The 18,283-nt window shown below is 39.0% G+C and overlaps 2 protein-coding genes across 3 annotated transcripts; both read left to right on the top strand.

Moving 5' to 3' along the window:
- Positions 1-2,626: 2,626 nt before the first annotated feature.
- LOC121991900 (histone deacetylase 8-like) lies at positions 2,627-5,454 on the top strand. 2 transcript variants are annotated; one of them, XM_042545987.1, is made up of 4 exons: positions 2,627-2,985; positions 4,119-4,699; positions 4,973-5,138; positions 5,216-5,454. In XM_042545987.1, exons 1-4 carry the CDS (start codon positions 2,700-2,702, stop codon positions 5,287-5,289), a joined length of 1,107 nt encoding a protein of 368 aa, XP_042401921.1. In that variant the 5' UTR covers positions 2,627-2,699; the 3' UTR covers positions 5,290-5,454. The 2 variants fall into 2 exon arrangements, with proteins under 2 accessions (XP_042401921.1, XP_042401915.1); XM_042545981.1 differs by having other exon boundaries at positions 2,628-2,985; positions 4,973-5,454.
- A 6,342-nt stretch (positions 5,455-11,796) lies between these two features.
- Positions 11,797-15,906, top strand: LOC121991915 (DNA-dependent metalloprotease WSS1-like). The gene is made up of 4 exons (XM_042546000.1): positions 11,797-13,042; positions 13,127-13,322; positions 13,938-14,510; positions 15,471-15,906. The coding sequence occupies exons 1-4, from the start codon at positions 12,888-12,890 to the stop codon at positions 15,639-15,641; spliced, it is 1,095 nt and encodes a 364-aa protein (XP_042401934.1). The 5' UTR covers positions 11,797-12,887; the 3' UTR covers positions 15,642-15,906.
- Positions 15,907-18,283: the final 2,377 nt, after the last annotated feature.

Genomic DNA, 18,283 nt, shown 5'->3' on the forward strand with positions numbered 1-18,283 from the left:
AATAGTGGAGAATTATGACAGTGCATGGGGTGTTGTCCAAAGCCTAAGTCATGCAACTTGGTGATCATGTGAGCAAGGTATGCATGCAGGGCATGCCAAGCAGCAACAAAGTTGTGATAGCGTACAAGACTATATATCTAACCATAAGCCATGCAAGGGCATGACTTGGATTGTGGTGAATAGGTTCAAGGATTGGAGGTGCTAGGTCCGAGCATTTAGCCATGCAGGCTTGCTGGAAATGTGAGTGAGGACATGCGGTGGGCGCATGTAATACAACATGATGGATGGAGCAACAAGGGTTGTTTCACCTAAGTTCGTGATGTAGGACTTGGGTCGTGAACAAGGCGTGCATACAAGACTTTGGTGTGGTGCCAAAGAAGCAAAGTCACGGGTCAAACACTTTGCGTGCAGAGAGACTTTAGCGCGATACCAAAGTAGTAGAACCGTGGTCAAGCACAATTGCACAAGACATGCAGATTAACACTTGGCATGGGCCAATGTAGCAGAACTATAGGGCAAAGCACAAGCGGTGCAGATTGACACTTGACATGGGCTAATGTAGCAAAACCATGGGGCAAAGCACAATAGTGCAGGCTACCACTTGGCATGGTGTCAATGCAACTAAGACATGTGGATAAACAATTTTGTAAGAAGTTGAGGCGGTTTGGAACATATGTAAAAGGTAGTTGGTATAAGTACCATGTAACCACTATCTATGCTTGATAAATAGACAAGGTTGTCATTGGCAAGAGGGGAGGCAAATGAAAAAATTGTGGGCAAGTCAAGAGGGATTTGTGAGCGAAATCTATTGTTATACTTGTATTCCTTTGTAATTGCGGAAATAAGAAAGGTTGAGAAATTTCCTATACATGGTGTGTCGCTTGCTTGTGACTTTTGCTGTGCCTTTACATTGGACATTCTTTGTACCTCGACGATGCATTTGTTGGTAGATTGAGTCAAGTGTGGGGCTTGATTGCAGTGTAGGGAAATTTTTGAAGGTAGAAACTTACCCTTGTAACACTAGGCGTGGAAGGAGTTTTTTAAGAATAGAACTGTAGAATAATGAGAGGTTGTGATTATGTGAAATATTACATGATGGGAAGTAAATAATAATAAGATTTGGTAGCTACAAGTATTCTCATGTTGCCGCCGGAGCTTTAGTATGATGGTAAGAGGTGAGACGGATTTTTTAGATAATAAATGTTCAAATTTCACCCACGATATATTATAATTTGGGAGTTTCGCAAAGACTCATTTGTACTTTTCGATTTATCTTATAGTCAATGGAAAATTTCTTTAGGATTATGCCAGTCACCTTTAGAATTAGTTAGATCGTAAGAGCTATATATTTGGATTAAAAAAATAGTGTGATGATACCTAGGTTTTGATGATGATAGAAAATAGGACATACTTCCTAAGTAACTAAAATTTAAATCTCACCCAAAGGTCATTATGTGGTAAAAAAAGGTGATTCGCTCGTCCCAACACCCCTGCCAATCCATCTCTACGCTAATACGGAGAATGTAAATGATGGGTGGTGATTTTGTTCGAAAACGGAAAGGTAGAAAGCAGGGGATGTGGCGACTTCGCTGATCGGCTGTAGACCTCGCTCCGCTATGCAAAACAAGTAATGTCAGTGCCGAGCCAGGGAAAGGGTCTCCGGCGTTGGCCCTCCAACGCTCAAGTCAGTTATCAGAATAGTGGAAGAAAGCAAAGCAACAGTAACTCTTAGCGCAAATAATGAATCTTGCGTACCTCCGTTGGCGATGGACCTCCCTTATATAGAGCCTTGGTGGACGACATGCACACTCCTCGAGGCGTGGGCACATTCTCCAATATGTCCTATGAAATGACCTGTTAAGAAAGTACCTCTGACACCATATCTTAACAGGGCATGTGTATCCCTGACAAGACAGTAGAATCTTTCACCGTACGATCCGTCTGTCGGGCATGCCTCGTGTCAGCGACACTATCTCCCAGAAGGATATCGAGGGATATGACAATGGTCCCGCTGTTTGGCCGAGAGGGGTAGTCACTCGGCTAGGACTCCTTCGCTCCATCGATGGCCAGGTCCCGCTGCTAGGGTGAGCGGGGTAACCGCTCGACCGGGACTTCTCCACTCTGTCGGTCTCAGTTGCTCTTCCTTGTGGTGACTGTGTAGTAGCGGTACTCCCCGTTCGGATAAATTCTCCGGTCTCCTTGGCGTCCTGTTGCTCTGCATTGAGCGTTCGATTATTTTATCATATTATCCTAAGTTGGACGGGTGGACCGTTCGGACATGTCTTCCGCCGATCGAGCACTAACTATCCCGATCGGTTGTTATAATCGTACTCCGTTCGACTTTTTGATAATTTGTCATTGATCATCTTGACTTTAATTTTTACTTTGATAATTGACGTCGTACCAAATGACTACTAACTATTAATGGAATTAGTAAGATATGGAAGACAACCTGCTCGAACGACATCGAGTTGGACCTTATATACCTGAGATTGGATGGTAATCTCCCCGATTAATCGGATAGTAAGGTTGATTATCTGGATTAATGATAAATAATAGAAAAAATAATTTCATAAGACCCAAAAAAAAATCAAAAAAAAAAAAAAAACACAGTAAACATAGGCCCCCTTTCCCTCCTCCCCTCGCGGCCTCGCCTCACATCTCGTTTCCTGTCCCGTGCAATCTACGCCTGAAATCGAATGGAGTCGCCGTCGACTTCTTCGCCGCTTCCGGAGTCTGCGCCACCCCGCGATGTCATCCACGTCTTCTGGCACGAGGGGATGCTCGACCACGACACTGGCTCTGGCGTCTTCGACACAGGATTCGATCCAGGGTTCCTCGAGGTCCTTGATAAGCACCCGGAGAACGCCGACCGGGTGAGGAACATGGTCTCGATCCTCCGCAAGGGCCCCCTCGCCCCCTTTATCTCATGGCACTCCGGTCGCCTTGCCCATCACTCGGAACTTCACTCCTTTCACACGCCTGGTACTGCTTCTTCTTGACCTAGCTTATTCAGTCACTCGCCCCTGTGAATTATTTCGTATTTTGCATGTTTAGTTTGTCTTCTATTTCTCCTGAAAAACTTAAAAAGGCAGTTCTTTTAGTTAAAAAACGATAACTTGGAGTTTTTTGTTCTGAATATTGGTAGTGCTACAAGAAGAGAGGATGTTTTTTGTCCTTCATGCCTTTGGATGTATCTGATGACGTTAGCTCCAAACTTTCTTAATGTTTAAATCAAATATCATATTTTATGTTTTTAAGTGCATAATCTGAAACTGATAAATCTATGTCGATAATTACTTTTCACATAAAGATTATATTTGATACAAGTATAAAAAGTTGAGTACTCATATCTGCCGAGCAATGTAGTCAACTTCTCGCTTGGCTGTCATCCAAATTGCCTGGCCCTTTCTTGTTGTACACGATAGTAGCTGCTTAGTTGATGCATGTTGCATGTTCAACTATCTCCGTATGTTTACTACTTTCTAGCGGAAGTTCATTTATCTGATGCTAATGCTCATCTTGTTTATGAAACTATGTACATCACAATTTATTTGAGATGAGATGAAACGTAGTTGCACTCTGAAGGAAAATGAAAAGAACTAAGAAAAAAGATGTAACAGAAGTTGAAGGGGAAAAAATGCTCATGGATAAGAAGCCAAGATGCAGAGAATCAGATGTGTGGGTCTAGGAATGATAGCAACCTTTTCTATTCTAATGGTAGTGTTGATCATAGTGCTTAGTGATTGTTTAGCACGAGAAATGCATCCTCTCTACTGTCATGGAGTTTATGAGGTACAGAGAAGTGGAGAACAGCATTTGCTCATCATCCATAGAATTTTCAGGATTGGAAGTGTTCTATGCTGATTTTATTCTTCTTAGTGACTTATGCTTGATATTCATGAATCTTAGACTAGAAGGGTGATCTGTTTTCTTGTTCATGTTTAACATAAATTAAACTATTTAACTGTTATATTTTTGTTTAAGACGACTTTATCTGTTACAGTGCTACAGATTGGCTAAAGTTATTCCATATAAAAATGACTAGCAAAGTAATTCTTATCAGTCTAGTTTATACACTTGAAATAATTTTTTTCTTCAATTTCTGTATCCTTTAGAGTACATTGAAGAACTGGTGCAAGCTAATGTAGCTGGACATAAAGAACTCTGTGTGGGCACATTCATGAATCCTGGTTCGTGGGGTGCTGCTCTGTTGGCTGCTGGAACCACATTATCGGCGATGAAGCATATATTAGATGGAAACGCAAACCTCACTTATGCCCTAGTGCGCCCCCCAGGTCACCATGCACAGCCTAGTAGAGCAGATGGTTATTGCTTCTTAAACAATGCTGGGCTTGCTGTACAACTTGCTCTAGATTCCGGCTGCAGAAAAATTGCTGTAATTGATATTGACGTGCATTATGGGAATGGTACGGCAGAAGGTTTCTATCACTCAGGCAATGTCCTTACAATCTCCCTTCACATGAATCATGCTTCTTGGGGACCATCACATCCACAGGATGGTTCTATCCATGAGCTAGGTGAAGGAAGTGGGTTTGGCTATAATCTGAACATACCATTGCCCAATGGGACAGGTGATGAGGGCTATGGTTATGCAATGACTGAACTGGTTGTTCCAGCTATTCAAAAATTTGAACCCAATCTTATTGTTCTGGTTGTGGGGCAAGATTCTAGTGCGGTGAGTTGTTGAATGGTGATACTGATGTTAAGAAACTTCATCATCTCCTTTTACAACTATAACACTATCTACTGACCTTCTTGATCTTCATGTTACCAATTTGATAATTTACTTATCTGTTATGTCGATTGTATATGAACTATGAACAATAGTGAACTGAAAAAGAAAATTTTCTTCTCGATGTTCATTAGATTAATCCGGGGAAAACTAATTATAGTCTGTTGGGCATATGTGATTTATCATTTTTCACTGATAGCTTCTGTTTTGTTTCAGTTTGATCCAAATGGAAGGCAATGCCTGACAATGGCTGGTTATAGGAAGATTGGTGAAGTAGTACGCATGTTGTCCGAAAGGCATTCAAGGGGACGCATATTAATTGTCCAAGAAGGAGGTTACCATGTCACATACTCAGCATACTGTCTCCATGCGACTTTAGAAGGTGTACTCGGCGTTCAAACCCCTCTACTTTCTGATCCAATTGCATATTACCCTGAAGACAAGGCTTTCTCTTTTAAGGTTGTGGATGCGATCAAGCAATACTGGAAAGAATGTATACCTTTCCTGAAATAATTCTAGCATCGCTTTCATGAACCGATTCTAGCAAGGTAATTAATTTGGCATTGAGCCTACCAAACTTGTGTGTTTCCTGTGAAGGATTGCTAACAGTTATGCTCTTAGTTAACTTGTCAACCTTAAGCATTTTGTATGTGCTCTTAGTTCTCAGCTATCGATTTCCATATTTGATGAATTTTCTACTTCCTCGTGGTTGCTTGAGGCCTTTGATAATTATGTTTAACTTTGTTCATGATTGCTATTCCATTTACTCAAATTAACAGATCTGTGATATTAATTCTAATCAGCAGGTTGGATTTCACTTACATTTATGACAATGTGATCATTATAGTTACACACTCATGTTGAACAAGTAACACTGAATTAGGGTGATCTGTCCGGTTCCACGGTTGTAGTTATGTGTACTCATGATAAATAGAGCAGAAGTATTTAACAAAATTTTGTAATAAATTAATATTATCTATTAAAATATAGTTTTTGAATATAAATTGTTTTTATTTTTGACAAAATTAAAGATTTTGGCACTTAAGTTCAGTTTTCTAGTGGTGGTTCACTACATTAGAAGGAGAAACAAAAGATAGCGGTAACAATATATAATGGGTTCTTTCTTCTGATTGGCGGGATCAATAGGTGGAGAAACAAATATATCATTTGGAGTTGTAGAATTACTAAAGTACCTATAAATTTTTTTAATCATCTATTATTTTACTCTATAATTCTTAACAACGTTAATTTAACTAACAAAAAATGTCATGCTACTTTTTTGTATTAACTAAAATAATGACATTAGTCGATTATGAGATATAGCCGGAAGTGGTGAAGGAGTTAACTCCGACAACACTGTTCCAGTTCAAGTTGAAATTCAAGTTCTGGATCAGAACAGCCAAATCTTGGAGCCACGAGCTCAGACCAACTAGGAACATTATAGCAAAGATGTCTAGGGCGGTAAACGAGCCGAGCCGAGCCGAGCCGAGCTTTGGGGTATTCAAACTTGTTTAATAAGATAACCGAGCCGAGCTTAAAATGAACCAAGATTTTGAAATGAGTGTTCAAGCTTGGCTTGGTTTATTTTTTATGAGTTTGAGCTTGTTTGAAGCTTGGCTTGAGCTTGGTTCGTTTAGATGTTATCAAGCTCTCAATTCAAGCTTGGCTTGAGCTCGGTTCGAGCTTGGCTTGAGCTTGGTTTGAGCTTGGTTCGTTTAGATATTATCAAGCTCTCAATTCAAGCTTGTTTGATTGTTTGAAACTTTTAATTGTTTGATTGGTTATTAAGATTGATACTTTAAATTTATTTATTTTATTTTATTTTATTATTTATTTATCATATTGAAAAGAGTTTTATTAATAAATATGGTTCGTGAACATTGTTCACGAACGTTGTTTACGAATATTAACGAGCTGAACATATACGAATGAAATCGAATGGAGTCGCCGACGACTTCTTTGCCGCTTCCGGAGTCTGCGCCGCCCCGCGATGTCATCCACGTCTTCTGGCACGAGGGGATGCTCGACCACGAGAGCCACGTCTTCGACACATGATTCGATCCAGGGTTCCTCGAGGTCCTTGATAAGCACCCGGAGAACGCCGACCGGGTGAGGAAAATGGTCTCGATACTCCGCAAGGGCCCCCTCACCCCCTTTATCTCATGGCACACCGGCCGCCCCGCCCATCACTCGGAACTTCACTTCTTCCACATTCCTGGTACTGCTTCTTCTTGACCTAACTTATTCAGTCACGCGCGCCTGTGAATTATTTTGTATTTTGCATGTTTAATTTGACTTCTTTTTCTCCTAAAAAACTTAAAAAGGTAGTTCTTTTAGTTAAAAAAAACCATAACTTGGAGTTTTTTGTTCTGAATATTGGTAGTGCTACAAGATGAGAAGATTTTTTTTGACCTTCATGCCTTTGGATGTATCTGATGACGTTAGCTCGAAACTTTCTTAATGTTTAAATCAAATATCATATTTTATGATTTTTTAAGTGCACAATCTGAAACTGAGAAATCTATGTCGATAATTACCTTTCACATAAAGATTATATTTGATACAAGTATAAAAAGTTGAGTACTCATATCTGCTGAGCAATGTAGTCAACTTCTGGCTTGGCTGTCATCCCAATTGCGTAGCTGCTTAGTTGATGAATGTTGCATGTTCAACTATCTCCATATGTTTAATATTTTCTCACGGAAGTTCATTTATCTGATGATGATGCTGGACGAATATATAATACCGAGCGAGCTAACCCATCCAAATATTAATAAGTATTTTACCGTTGCGCCAAGGCTCCCCTTCAAAAAAGGGTAGCCCGGTGCATGAAGCTCCCGCCATGCGGGGTCCAGGGAAGGATCCATTGTACGCAGCCTTACCCTACTTTTTGTAAGAGGCTGTTTCCAGGATCAAATATTTATAAGTAATTCATAATAAATTTTCGGATTGAATAATAAACTAGGTGAGAAAATAATGCCGAGCGAAATAGGTAGATCAGATATTTATAAGCAGTTTAAAATGAATTCCCGGACTGGATAATGAGTCAGACGGACATACAATGACAAACGAAATAAGCAGATCGGATATTCTTAAATAGTTTAAAATGAATTCCCGGATGGGATAATAAATCGGACGGATATATGATGTCGAGCGAAATAACAGGCCGGATATTTATAATTCCTCAATATTAGAATCTGTTCAGAATGAATAGAGTTTAAAGTCGCAGTTCAATTGTATATGGTTTAACGTCGCAGTTCGATGGTAGATGGTTTAAAGTCGAGTTCGACTGTGTGTGGTTTAACGTCGAGTTCGATTGTATATGGTTTAACGTCAAGTTCGACGGTATATGGTTTAAAGTCGAGTTCGATTGTATATGGTTTAACATCGAGTTCGACGGTATATGATTTAAAGTTGAGTTCGACTGTATATAGAGTTCGGGGCTAGATAGATCTTTTAGATGTATTTGCCTGCACTTTCATTAAATGTATAAAGTATAGAACAAAATACATGAGTAAGTTACAGACGTACTTGTCAAGTTCTATAAGGTTGGAGATGGTTGACACTCCAAGGTCGCTTTAGGTTTCTTCCTTCTGCATCTCGGAGGTAATAAGAGTCTGAGACGAGCTTTTGCACTACCTTGAATGTCCTCCCCATGGTGGCTTCAATTTATTAACATCATCGACTGACTTAATACGTTTCCAAACTAAATCGCCGATCTGAAAAATATCTAGAAATAGCCCTTCTTTTATAATTTTGCTTCATTCTTTAGCGATATGATATAAGCTGAGCTGTCGCCTTGTCCCACACTTCTTCTATAAGTCGAGTTCCATAAGATGTTGTTGAACATTATCTTCATATCATAATTGCCTTTGGTTGGACTCCACACCAATTTTGATCGGGACCACTGCCTCACCGCTATAGACCGGGTGAAACGGAGTTATACCTGTTGATTCTCGGAGAGTCGTACGATATGCCCACAACACACTGGGTAATTCGTTTACCCAACTGCCCCCAACGTGATCCAATTTAGTTTTAAGTCCTCGGATGATCTCTCTGTTTGTTACTTCTGCTTTCCCGTTGATGCTCTATTGTCGACACTGTCTGATTTGGTGGCGACAATGTGCCCCCAGTATTTGCTTGTTGCTATAAGGCTTTCTGTACTTAGGCCTCAACAATCATCTCTAATTCTTCCGGCGTTAAAGAGATGGTGGTGAGTTTTCCAGTTTCTTCCATCTCGAAGCTTCAGATTCAGGTGAAGATTTCCACAGACGGTGCCAAATTTGATCATATTTGAAGGCTAGGGAGATGTCACACTGGCTTCGGTGGATGATTTGTTGATTGGTTGAAGACTCTCTGATCTGAGACGAAACCCTGCTACGATCCTGCACATACTCTGACGATCCAACAAAATGTTAGTGACCTAGGATCGGGGTGGGGATCCTTGGCTAGACCCTCCGATGCTCAAGTCAATACAATTTCCAGAAGGTGGAAGAAGAACAATAGAGAAAGTGCTCGCGCGAAAGTAGGGTTCAGTTGCAGATGATTGCGTACCTTGCCAACGGAAAAGATCTCCCCTTTTATACCACCTCACATAACCTTCGTAATCGTAAGGTGGTCCCCGATCTCTCAGGGTCGTTTGTTAGAAGATGGAAGAAGTATAGCCTGGGTGTTGTGCAATAATCATCCGAGGAACCTTTTTCCAACCCACAGACGTGCCTCTTTTGTCGCTTATGGATTTAAGCTTTCTATGAAGTAATTGAAGGAGTATGCTATTGTAACCGATCAATCAATGAGGAAGTTTCAAAGGAATATTCCCCGAATGCTTGACAGGCTGCCGGCTGGAGCCTTGGAGTTAGAGGCTTGGGGTTAGGGTTTCCCTTTTGGCCTTTTACGTTTCCGCCTTTTCTGTTCTTGTGAAGAAAAAAATTAGGAAAACGGGATAAAGAGATTTATTTTCATTTGTTTGACTTAGGCCATCCCACTTGCCACTTGGTCCACTTTGGTTGGTCTTTGATTTTTTTTTTTTAATTTTGTTTAAGTAAAACGGAGAATGAGTTGTGGCTTGTGCGATGGCTAGGCGCGCGTCGCTATGCCGCTGCTACATGCTGGTGCCTGGCGTCTAAGCCGAAGTGGCAACCAGGTTGGGTGACGCTAAAGCCTCGCCAGTTCCTCTTGCATCTGCCCCGGAATTTTACTGGCGTCTGTGAGCGATAGCCAATTAAGTTGGGGAGGCTAAAGCCTCCCTTAGCCTCTCCTGTGCGTCCATCACTGGGTGTAATGGCTAAGGGTTAATTATCAGAAACTGACGACCTAAGCTTTACCTAACCATCCGCTTAATGTCTGTTTACCTATATTTACCTCCCTTCATATCCATGAGGCCAGCACTAGAGGGGCCGTTAAAGTAGCGAATATATGTATATTTATTATTATTATTTTTTTTAATTTATGAAATTCTTCTCTAGTGTTTAAATCTTGTCAAGGAAAAGAGCTTTTCTATTTTCATTTTAAAAAATAGTTTGTGTCAACTTCAATTACTTCTTAACGATCAAAGTTACGAAAGTTTGGTAGGTTGATGATTTTTTAAAAGGAAAAACAAAGTGCCTTTAATTGGGCGTTTCGAAAAATTGAAACTCTTATGTGACTTTTTTTCTATGAAAGATCATTTTAGGGATTTTGCCCTTTAATAATTAAATAAATAAATCAAAAAATATTTACATTTGTGGGAACGAAAACAATAAAGATTCCCCAAATCAAATACCAATCTCTGCGTGTCGATAAAGAGATTATCTCAGTCAGCGGAGAGGAAGGCCGTTGGCTCGCCAGTGAAGTAGGGAAAAGATAGCAAGTCTTCTTTTTTTTCCTTTGATCATTCCGCGGATCGCCTTGATCATGAGCTTGAACGATCTGAACAAGGTATGGGAGATCAAAACTCTCAAGAAGCCCGGTGAGGATAAGACCCGCGGGCTCCTTGACCGCATCACCAAGTAGGTCCAGCCCATTATCCGTCGCCGCAAGTGGAAGGTCAAGGTCCTCTCTGAGTTCTAGTATGTTATGCTTCTTTTACTCTTCTTGTTCCTCTTCCATTTCTTCGACATTTGTTGATCGATTCTTTTGGGGGGTTGTTGTAGCCCGACCAATCTAGCTCTTTTAGGGCTAAATGTTGGTGGTGGCGTCGAGGTGAAGCTTCGGCTGAGGCGGCCTGGCGGGGAATGGGATTTCTTCCCGTTCGAGCAAGTTCTTGATACAATGGTCCATGAGCTGTGCCACATCGTGCATGGGCCGCACAATGCCTCGTTCTATACGCTCTGGGATGAGTTGCGCAAGGTGATTCCTCTTGATCAAATTTTCTTCTCGATATCTTTCTTAAAAAATATCAAACTTTCCCTTATTTTGGTGTTAATATGATCGTCAATATTGAATCAAGATGAATCCATGCTTGGACTTCTATGCTTAATTTTTGCAGTTTTCTTGACATCAATTAGTGGAGGAAGACATTTGACCGGCATGACTCTAATGTTCTACTAGAAGCTATTGAATTATCGATTGTATTTTCATTTTAATTGTTGAACATTTACTTTTCTTTTTGGTGTATCTATAAGAGATGTTAATCTTTTCTCGTCATAGAAATTTTTGTATACTAAAATTGTTTATTTTTTGTAGGGTATTTATGTTTCATTTTTTCTTTATGAAACTCTTCAATAGCCGGTTCAGCCCCGGTCCAATTTACTTAGTACTGCCTCAGTTCTTCTCTATAAATATCTTGGTTTAAAGGTTTCCTTGAACCCACAATACATGCAATTTTTTGCAAATAGCAAAAGCATACATAGTAATCAGTAGTTAACATGGGGAGGAGGGTGCTGTTGGTGGTCATTCTTCTTGCACTGGCATTCACTGTATCTTGATGCATTCCCTTCACTGAGGAGGATTTTTCCAGGGTGGACAGATAGAATGTAGCGCAGATGGTAGACGCATGAAATTTCTAGAGGCGAAACCAGAAAAACATTTCGAGGGGGGGGGGGGGGGGGGGGAATTGCACAGACACAACAAATGCAACACAAAATATTTATCAGAGTGCCGCCGCCGCCGCCTGGCTGTCCACCGCCTCGGCCGTCGCTTGGAGTCTCGAGGTTGAAGGCTGCCGCTGGAGCCTTGGAGTTAGAGGTTTGGGGTTAGGGTTTTCCTTTGGGCCTTTTCCATTCCGCCTTTTCTTTTTTGTGAAGAAAAAAAATTAGGAAAAAGGGATAAGGGGATTTATTTTAATTTGTTTGACTTAGGCCATCCCACTTGCCACTTGGTCCACTTGTGTTGGTGTTTGATTTTTTTTTTTTTATGCAGCGGCAAGGCACGCGCTGCTAGCCCGCTGCTGCATGTTGGCGCCTGGCGTCTAAGCCGTGGGCGGCAGTCAAGTTGGGGGAGGCTAAAGCCTCCTCAGTTCCGCTTGCATCCGCCCCGGAATTTTACTGGCGTCTGGAGATGTCTGTGAGCTATAGTCAGGTTGGGGAGGCTAAGCCTCGCTCAGCCTCATTCGCCACATTGAGCGTATCAGGAACTGACAATCTAATGTTTACCCCACCATCCGCCTAACATCTGTATACCTATATTTACCGCTCTTCATATTCATGAGGCTAATACTAAAGGGGTCGTTAAAGTAACGAATATTTTTATTTTTATTTTTATCTTTTGATTTATGAAACTCTTCTCCAGTGTTTAAATCTTGTCAAGGAAAAGAGCTTTTTTATTTTCATTTTAAAAAATAGTTTGTGTCAACTTCAATTACTTCTCGATGATCAAAGTTACGAAAGTTTGGTAGGTTGATGATTTTTTAAAAGGAAAAAAAAGTGCCTTTAATTGGGCGTTTCGAAAAATTGAAACTCTTATGTGACTTTTTTTCTATGAAAGATCTTTTTAGGGATTTTACCCTTTAATAATTAAATAAATAAATCCAAAAATATTTACATTTGTGGAAGCGAAAACAATAAAGATTTCCCAAATCATATACCAATCTCTGCGGGGCGATAAAGAGATCATCTCAGTCAGCGGAGAGGAAGGCCGTTGGCCCGCCAGTGAAGTAGGGAAAAGATAGCAAGTCTTATTTTTTCCTTTGATCATTCCGCGGATCGCCTTGATCATGAGCTTGGACGATCTGAACAAGGTATGGGAGATCAAAACTCTCAAGAAGCCTGGTGAGGATAAGGCCCGCAGGCTCCTTGACCGCATCGCCAAGCAGGTCCAGCCCATTATCCGTCGCCGCAAGTGGAAGGTCAAACTCCTCTCGGAGTTCTAGTATGTTACGCTTCTTTTGCTCTTCTTGTTCCTCTTCCATTTCTTCGACATTTGTTGATCGATTCTTTTGGGGGGTTGTTGTAGCCCGGCCAATCCGGCTCTTTTAGGGCTAAATGTTGGTGGTGGCATCGAGGTGAAGCTTCGGTTGAGGTGGCCTGGCGGGAAATGGGATTTCTTCCCGTTCAAGCAAGTTCTTGATACAATGGTCCATGAGCTGTGCCACATCGTGCATGGGCCGCACAATGCCTTGTTCTATACAATCTGGGATGAGTTCCGCAAGGTGATTCCTCTTGGTCAAATTTTCTTCTCGTTATCTTTCTTAAAAAAATATCAAACTTTCCCTTATTTTTGTGTTAATATGATCGTCAATATTAAATCAAGATGAATTCATCCTTGGACTTCTATGCTTAATTTTTGCAGTTTTCTTAACATGAATTAGTGGAGGAAGACGTTTGACTGGCATGACTCTAATATTCTACATTTCTACTAGAAGCTATTGAATTGTCGATTGTATTTTCATTTTAATTGTTGAACATTTACTTTTCTTTTTGGTGTATCTATAAGAGATGTTAATCTTTTCTCGTCATAGAAATTTTTGTATACTAAAATTGTTTATTTTTTGTATTGATTTAATTAAAAATGAAAGTTTTTATAATCTTGTCATAGGGAAAAAGTTATTCCAACTCTCCATCTATTGCTGTTTTGTTAGCTCATACTTTTAACCCTAGTTTTCTCTTCATGTAGTGCTTTTGTGCAATCAGCAATCAAATATTTGATGATGACATGTCCAATAAAAGCACAATATCATTATATTGCAATGCCAAGAGTTTTTTTCTTTTTAAGTTCTCGACTTTCTAAATTTTAACATAATTTTATATTCCATGTATTTATACAGGAATGTGATGAACTGGTTGCAAAGGGGATAACTGGAACTGGACAAGGATTTGACACCCTTGGAAGACGCTTAGGTGGCTTCTCTGTCCAGCCTGCAAGATCGTCGCTCCGGCAGGCTGCAGTTGATGCTGCAGCAAAACGAGCTCGCACTGGGGCTTTGCTACCATCTGGACCAAACAGATTAGGTGGAAACAATGAAATCATGGGTGCGCTGCGTCCGAAACAAGCTGCTGCCATGGCTGCAGAGCGAAGATTGTATGATGATATATGGTGTGGATCTGTGACAGAAGAAATCAATGTAATAGAAAGTATCATTGAAATTTCTAAGCATCCTGCTCCTGAAATAGGTCAGTCATCAAATTGTAATGGGGAAAAGAAAGGGGATTTGGGTGGTACTGGTAAAATTGAGAAAGGATGGACCAAATTGCACATTAAAGGCAAGGGTGAAGAGTATACATCTAGTATCACCTTTGATAGGGCAACAACGCCAGGTGGGTCAATGTCACCTTACCCCAAACACGATACAGACGATAAGGTTATTTGGGAGTGCAGCAAATGCACTCTATTCAATCAAGTATGTGCTCTTCTCCCTATTCAGTTATTTGTTGGCAGTGAACTATTGCATTTTGTTTATTCTTTTTGTTTTTTTGGCAAAGCTGAACTTATTATGCCCGTGTCCATTTTGAGAGAACTATAATGTTATTTTTTTTGTATGGTTACTTTTTGCACAAATTGATTCACCAAAATTTGCTAATTTTGCCACTTGTATTGTTATATGCACACGAGTTACTTTTCCATTTCCATCAATGTGACACCTTTTAGTTTATAACAAAGTAAACTTTTAAGTATATGTCCAACATCAATTTGTCATGATATTCTCTAATATTTAAGTGGGTTGTATAGAATTTATCCATCCATTGAACCTATGCAACTTTAGTCATAGTAATATTCAATTCTCTTAATTCATTTGAATTACATCATTTAGAGTTATGTTTCCTCCTACTATTCTTCACACTTTCATCTCTATTAACTTGTCTAGCTATACAATATATAGCTTTGCGTAGAGCTAATGAAGGGACAAGATATGACCCTAAATAGTTAGGAAAAAAATGACTTTTATATATGACTTTAAAAAGTTTGGTTTGCATGAAAAACTACATATTACTGCATTAACTTAAGCTAAAACGTAGTTGTTTTAAAGGTATATATTGCAGGCTCTTTTTTTTTTTTGTTAGTGAGCAAAAAGTTTAATAATCAATGCTCTTTTTTTGTTTATTTTTACAATTTTTAATACTATATGAGAGGTTTCTCACCAAATAGATACACCTTGTGCCCATGCTATTTGTTTTGTTTTGACATCTTATTTTGTTTTCTTCTTGAAAACATTTCAGCTTAATGATCATAATTTTTCTTATTTTAGTTGGACATGAGTATTTATTCTTTAAAAAATTATTGTGCAGTATTAGATGCTTCTGAAGAACTAACTTTTGTTGTTTGCTTCCTCTTTCTGATTTGCACACTCGGGTCTCAATAGCCTCTGGGACTAACATGTGAAGCTTGTGGTGCCCCAAAACCAAAAGCAGCTGAGTCTACATTTAAGACCTGGTCGTGCAAATTTTGTACTCTAGAGAACAGCACTAAGCAAGACAAATGTTCAGCTTGTTGCCAATGGAGATATTCATATGGCCCACCTTTAGATACTTAGATTGCCATAGAGTCAGTTATGGAGCTTGAGTGATCTGCTTCATATATACTAAGTGCCAGATGAGCTGTGTATGATATTTTTCTAAGATGTTACTTGTGTTTCCGCCATGACAACCTCATTTTGAAATACTTCATAGCACTTTTTAGGCTTTTATCCATCCTGGTTCTTAGAATGAGTATTTGTTTTTATTCTTTGCGTACCACACAGTTCTTTAAAATGTAATTATACGGGATCAATCTTTATAGTTCCTCCATCGTTTGTATAATAATTGTCACATGCTTGTTTCATAGAGGTTTCATCAAACAGCTCTCTGATAGCAATTTTAGGGGATGTATGTTAATATGGAGACAGATTATCAAAAAATTGCAGACTATTTTTGTAACTCATATTGTGGTATTTTCTGTGGATTTGTTGAACAACACTTACAATTAACAAAAATGTAGACGTTATCGTTAACCTAGGCACATGCTCGTTAGATTGGTTAGGTTCTGCCTGCGTTTAAAATATTTTAAACCTAACTAATTACATACATGTAGATCTCCTACACTCCTTTTCAAACTTTCATTATTATTATTATTATTATTTTTTTTTATGATAATACAAATATCTAGCTCTTTGAATCAAATTGAGGTGATCAATTTAGTTTTACAGAAATTTTTTTTATTGATTATCAGATTTAATCAAAAGGTGTTTACATATGTCGGTCCGTTTTTTTTACTTGAGAGAAAAATTCTCAAGCCGCCGTTTGGAAAAAAAAAAAACAAAAGGTGTTTATTATTAACCTAGCAATACGTTTGCTTGTTAGCTTGTTTTTGGTCGAGCGTTAATGATTCATTAACAGGTATCCGAATCTATTTATACCTCTAATAATCTTAAATGTCAAATAATCAAATAAGTGATTGAATCCCATTGACTGTATGGAAATCGAGCTAGAGTTTTTTTTTTTTTTTTTGAAATGGTACACCAATATTAATCCAAACTGAAATATGAACATTTTATTAGTACTAAATAAGACTATGATAAATGTTAGTAACTTATACTTATTATGGGGCATTTATATAGTATTAGTAACTAATGTCTACTATTGGGCATTCAAATGGGATATATCTTAGGATTCCACTAACATAAATGAATAACATCTCATAACTCCACTAACATAAGTAAATATTAGTAACCCCCCTAATGGAATGACTATACATATTCTTATCTTCTTTTATAAATTCATACTTCTTGTGTGAAGTATGGGTAAGAGTAAAAACAAGAGAAGGGTATTGAAGAAAGAAGAGATTTGTAATCTCTATCTTGTTGAGAAGAACAAAAAGAAGGCTATCATCATGCATCAGCAAGTTAAGAGTTGAAACGTTGTGACATAACGTTGATAGTTCGAGATACGTGATTATCATCTCGACTTCGAGCAGTCAGTGGCTAGAGTTCATAATAATTCCAAAGGTTTATAGTACCGGAAATTAGTGTATCACCAACCAAGGTATAAATTTATTTTCTATAAAGTAGAAGTAAATTATATATTTTACTTTTATCAATATCTAACAATAAATCTAGTTATTGACCATTCACTATGGGGCAAAAATCAAAAGAGTCTCTTGTTTTTTTTTTTTTCAAATCATCAACCGACATTTCATTTTAATTTTTTATTAAAAGGGCACTCCACCCTTGTAAAATAACACAATTGTTCTCTATGTTAGAGCACTTACGAGCTAGAGGGGGTGAATAACTCTTATCACTTCTCGTCGTTGCTATGTGCTTGCCATTGAATATGCTGTGGAAATTTGAATCAACTTCGACTCTATATGCACAACTCCAATATTTTACTTAGTATTCGCCGCCTTGAGCCGATTAATCCAAGGTCTCACTCTAGCGATCACTTCCACTATGAACGCTCTCTTTCTCAAAAAGTTTTTGGAGACGGAGAAGTCCCGTACAAAGTTGTTCTTACAAGAACACAATAAGAAAAGCAAATATTCTTGAATTTCAGGTTTAGGGTTTATCAATCGATTGATAACCCTAAATTCAATCTTTTCAAGATTGAATTCACATCTTGCCTAGTATCGGATTGACTTCAACCTATCAGGACTTCCTCTGTTCAAAAACTTTCTGTTGCCCAATATCAAATTAAGCTTGACATGTTGGGACTTTCTCACCAAGTATCAAGTCCTCCTTAGTCCCACTTGAACTTTCCTCCTGCCAACTTCCATTTGGATTTCCAATCACTAAGTATCTGGTCCTCCTTAATCCACTTGAACTTTTCTCTTTCCAACTTTCCATTGGATTTTTTATCACCAAGTGTCTGGTCCTCCTTGATCCACTTGGATTTTCCTCTTACTAACTTTCTGTTGGACTTCCGATCACCAAGTGTCTAATTCTCCTTGATTCACTTAGACTTTCCTTTTGTCAACTTTCCATTGGACTTTCGATCATCAAATGTCTGGTCAACCTTTGATCCACTTGGACTTTCCTCTTTTGCTAAGTGTTCAGTACTTTGTGGCCCACTTAGACTTTTCATTTGTGTCAAGTGTTCTGTCTTCCTTGACCTATTTGGACTTTTTTTTTCCAACTTCTTGTTGGACTTCTGATATCGTCAAGTATCCGATCAACCTTGACCTACATGACTTCTCTCTCTCACA

The sequence above is a fragment of the Zingiber officinale genome, chromosome 1B (assembly GCF_018446385.1).
Source record: "Zingiber officinale cultivar Zhangliang chromosome 1B, Zo_v1.1, whole genome shotgun sequence".
NCBI classification, from domain to species: Eukaryota; Viridiplantae; Streptophyta; class Magnoliopsida; order Zingiberales; family Zingiberaceae; genus Zingiber; species Zingiber officinale.

Excerpts from the sequence above, each read along its gene's own strand:
- LOC121991900 (XM_042545981.1), top strand. The coding sequence starts at position 2,700 with ATGGAGTCGCCGTCGACTTCTTCGCCGCTTCCGGAGTCTGCGCCACCC. Across the intron at positions 2,986-4,118 it reads TCACTCCTTTCACACGCCTG|AGTACATTGAAGAACTGGTG; the intron begins GTACTGCTTCTT and ends TGTATCCTTTAG. Across the intron at positions 4,700-4,972 it reads TGGGGCAAGATTCTAGTGCG|TTTGATCCAAATGGAAGGCA; the intron begins GTGAGTTGTTGA and ends GTTTTGTTTCAG.
- LOC121991915 (XM_042546000.1), top strand. The coding sequence starts at position 12,888 with ATGAGCTTGGACGATCTGAACAAGGTATGGGAGATCAAAACTCTCAAG. Across the intron at positions 13,043-13,126 it reads AAACTCCTCTCGGAGTTCTA|CCCGGCCAATCCGGCTCTTT; the intron begins GTATGTTACGCT and ends GGGTTGTTGTAG. Across the intron at positions 14,511-15,470 it reads AATGCACTCTATTCAATCAA|CCTCTGGGACTAACATGTGA; the intron begins GTATGTGCTCTT and ends GGGTCTCAATAG.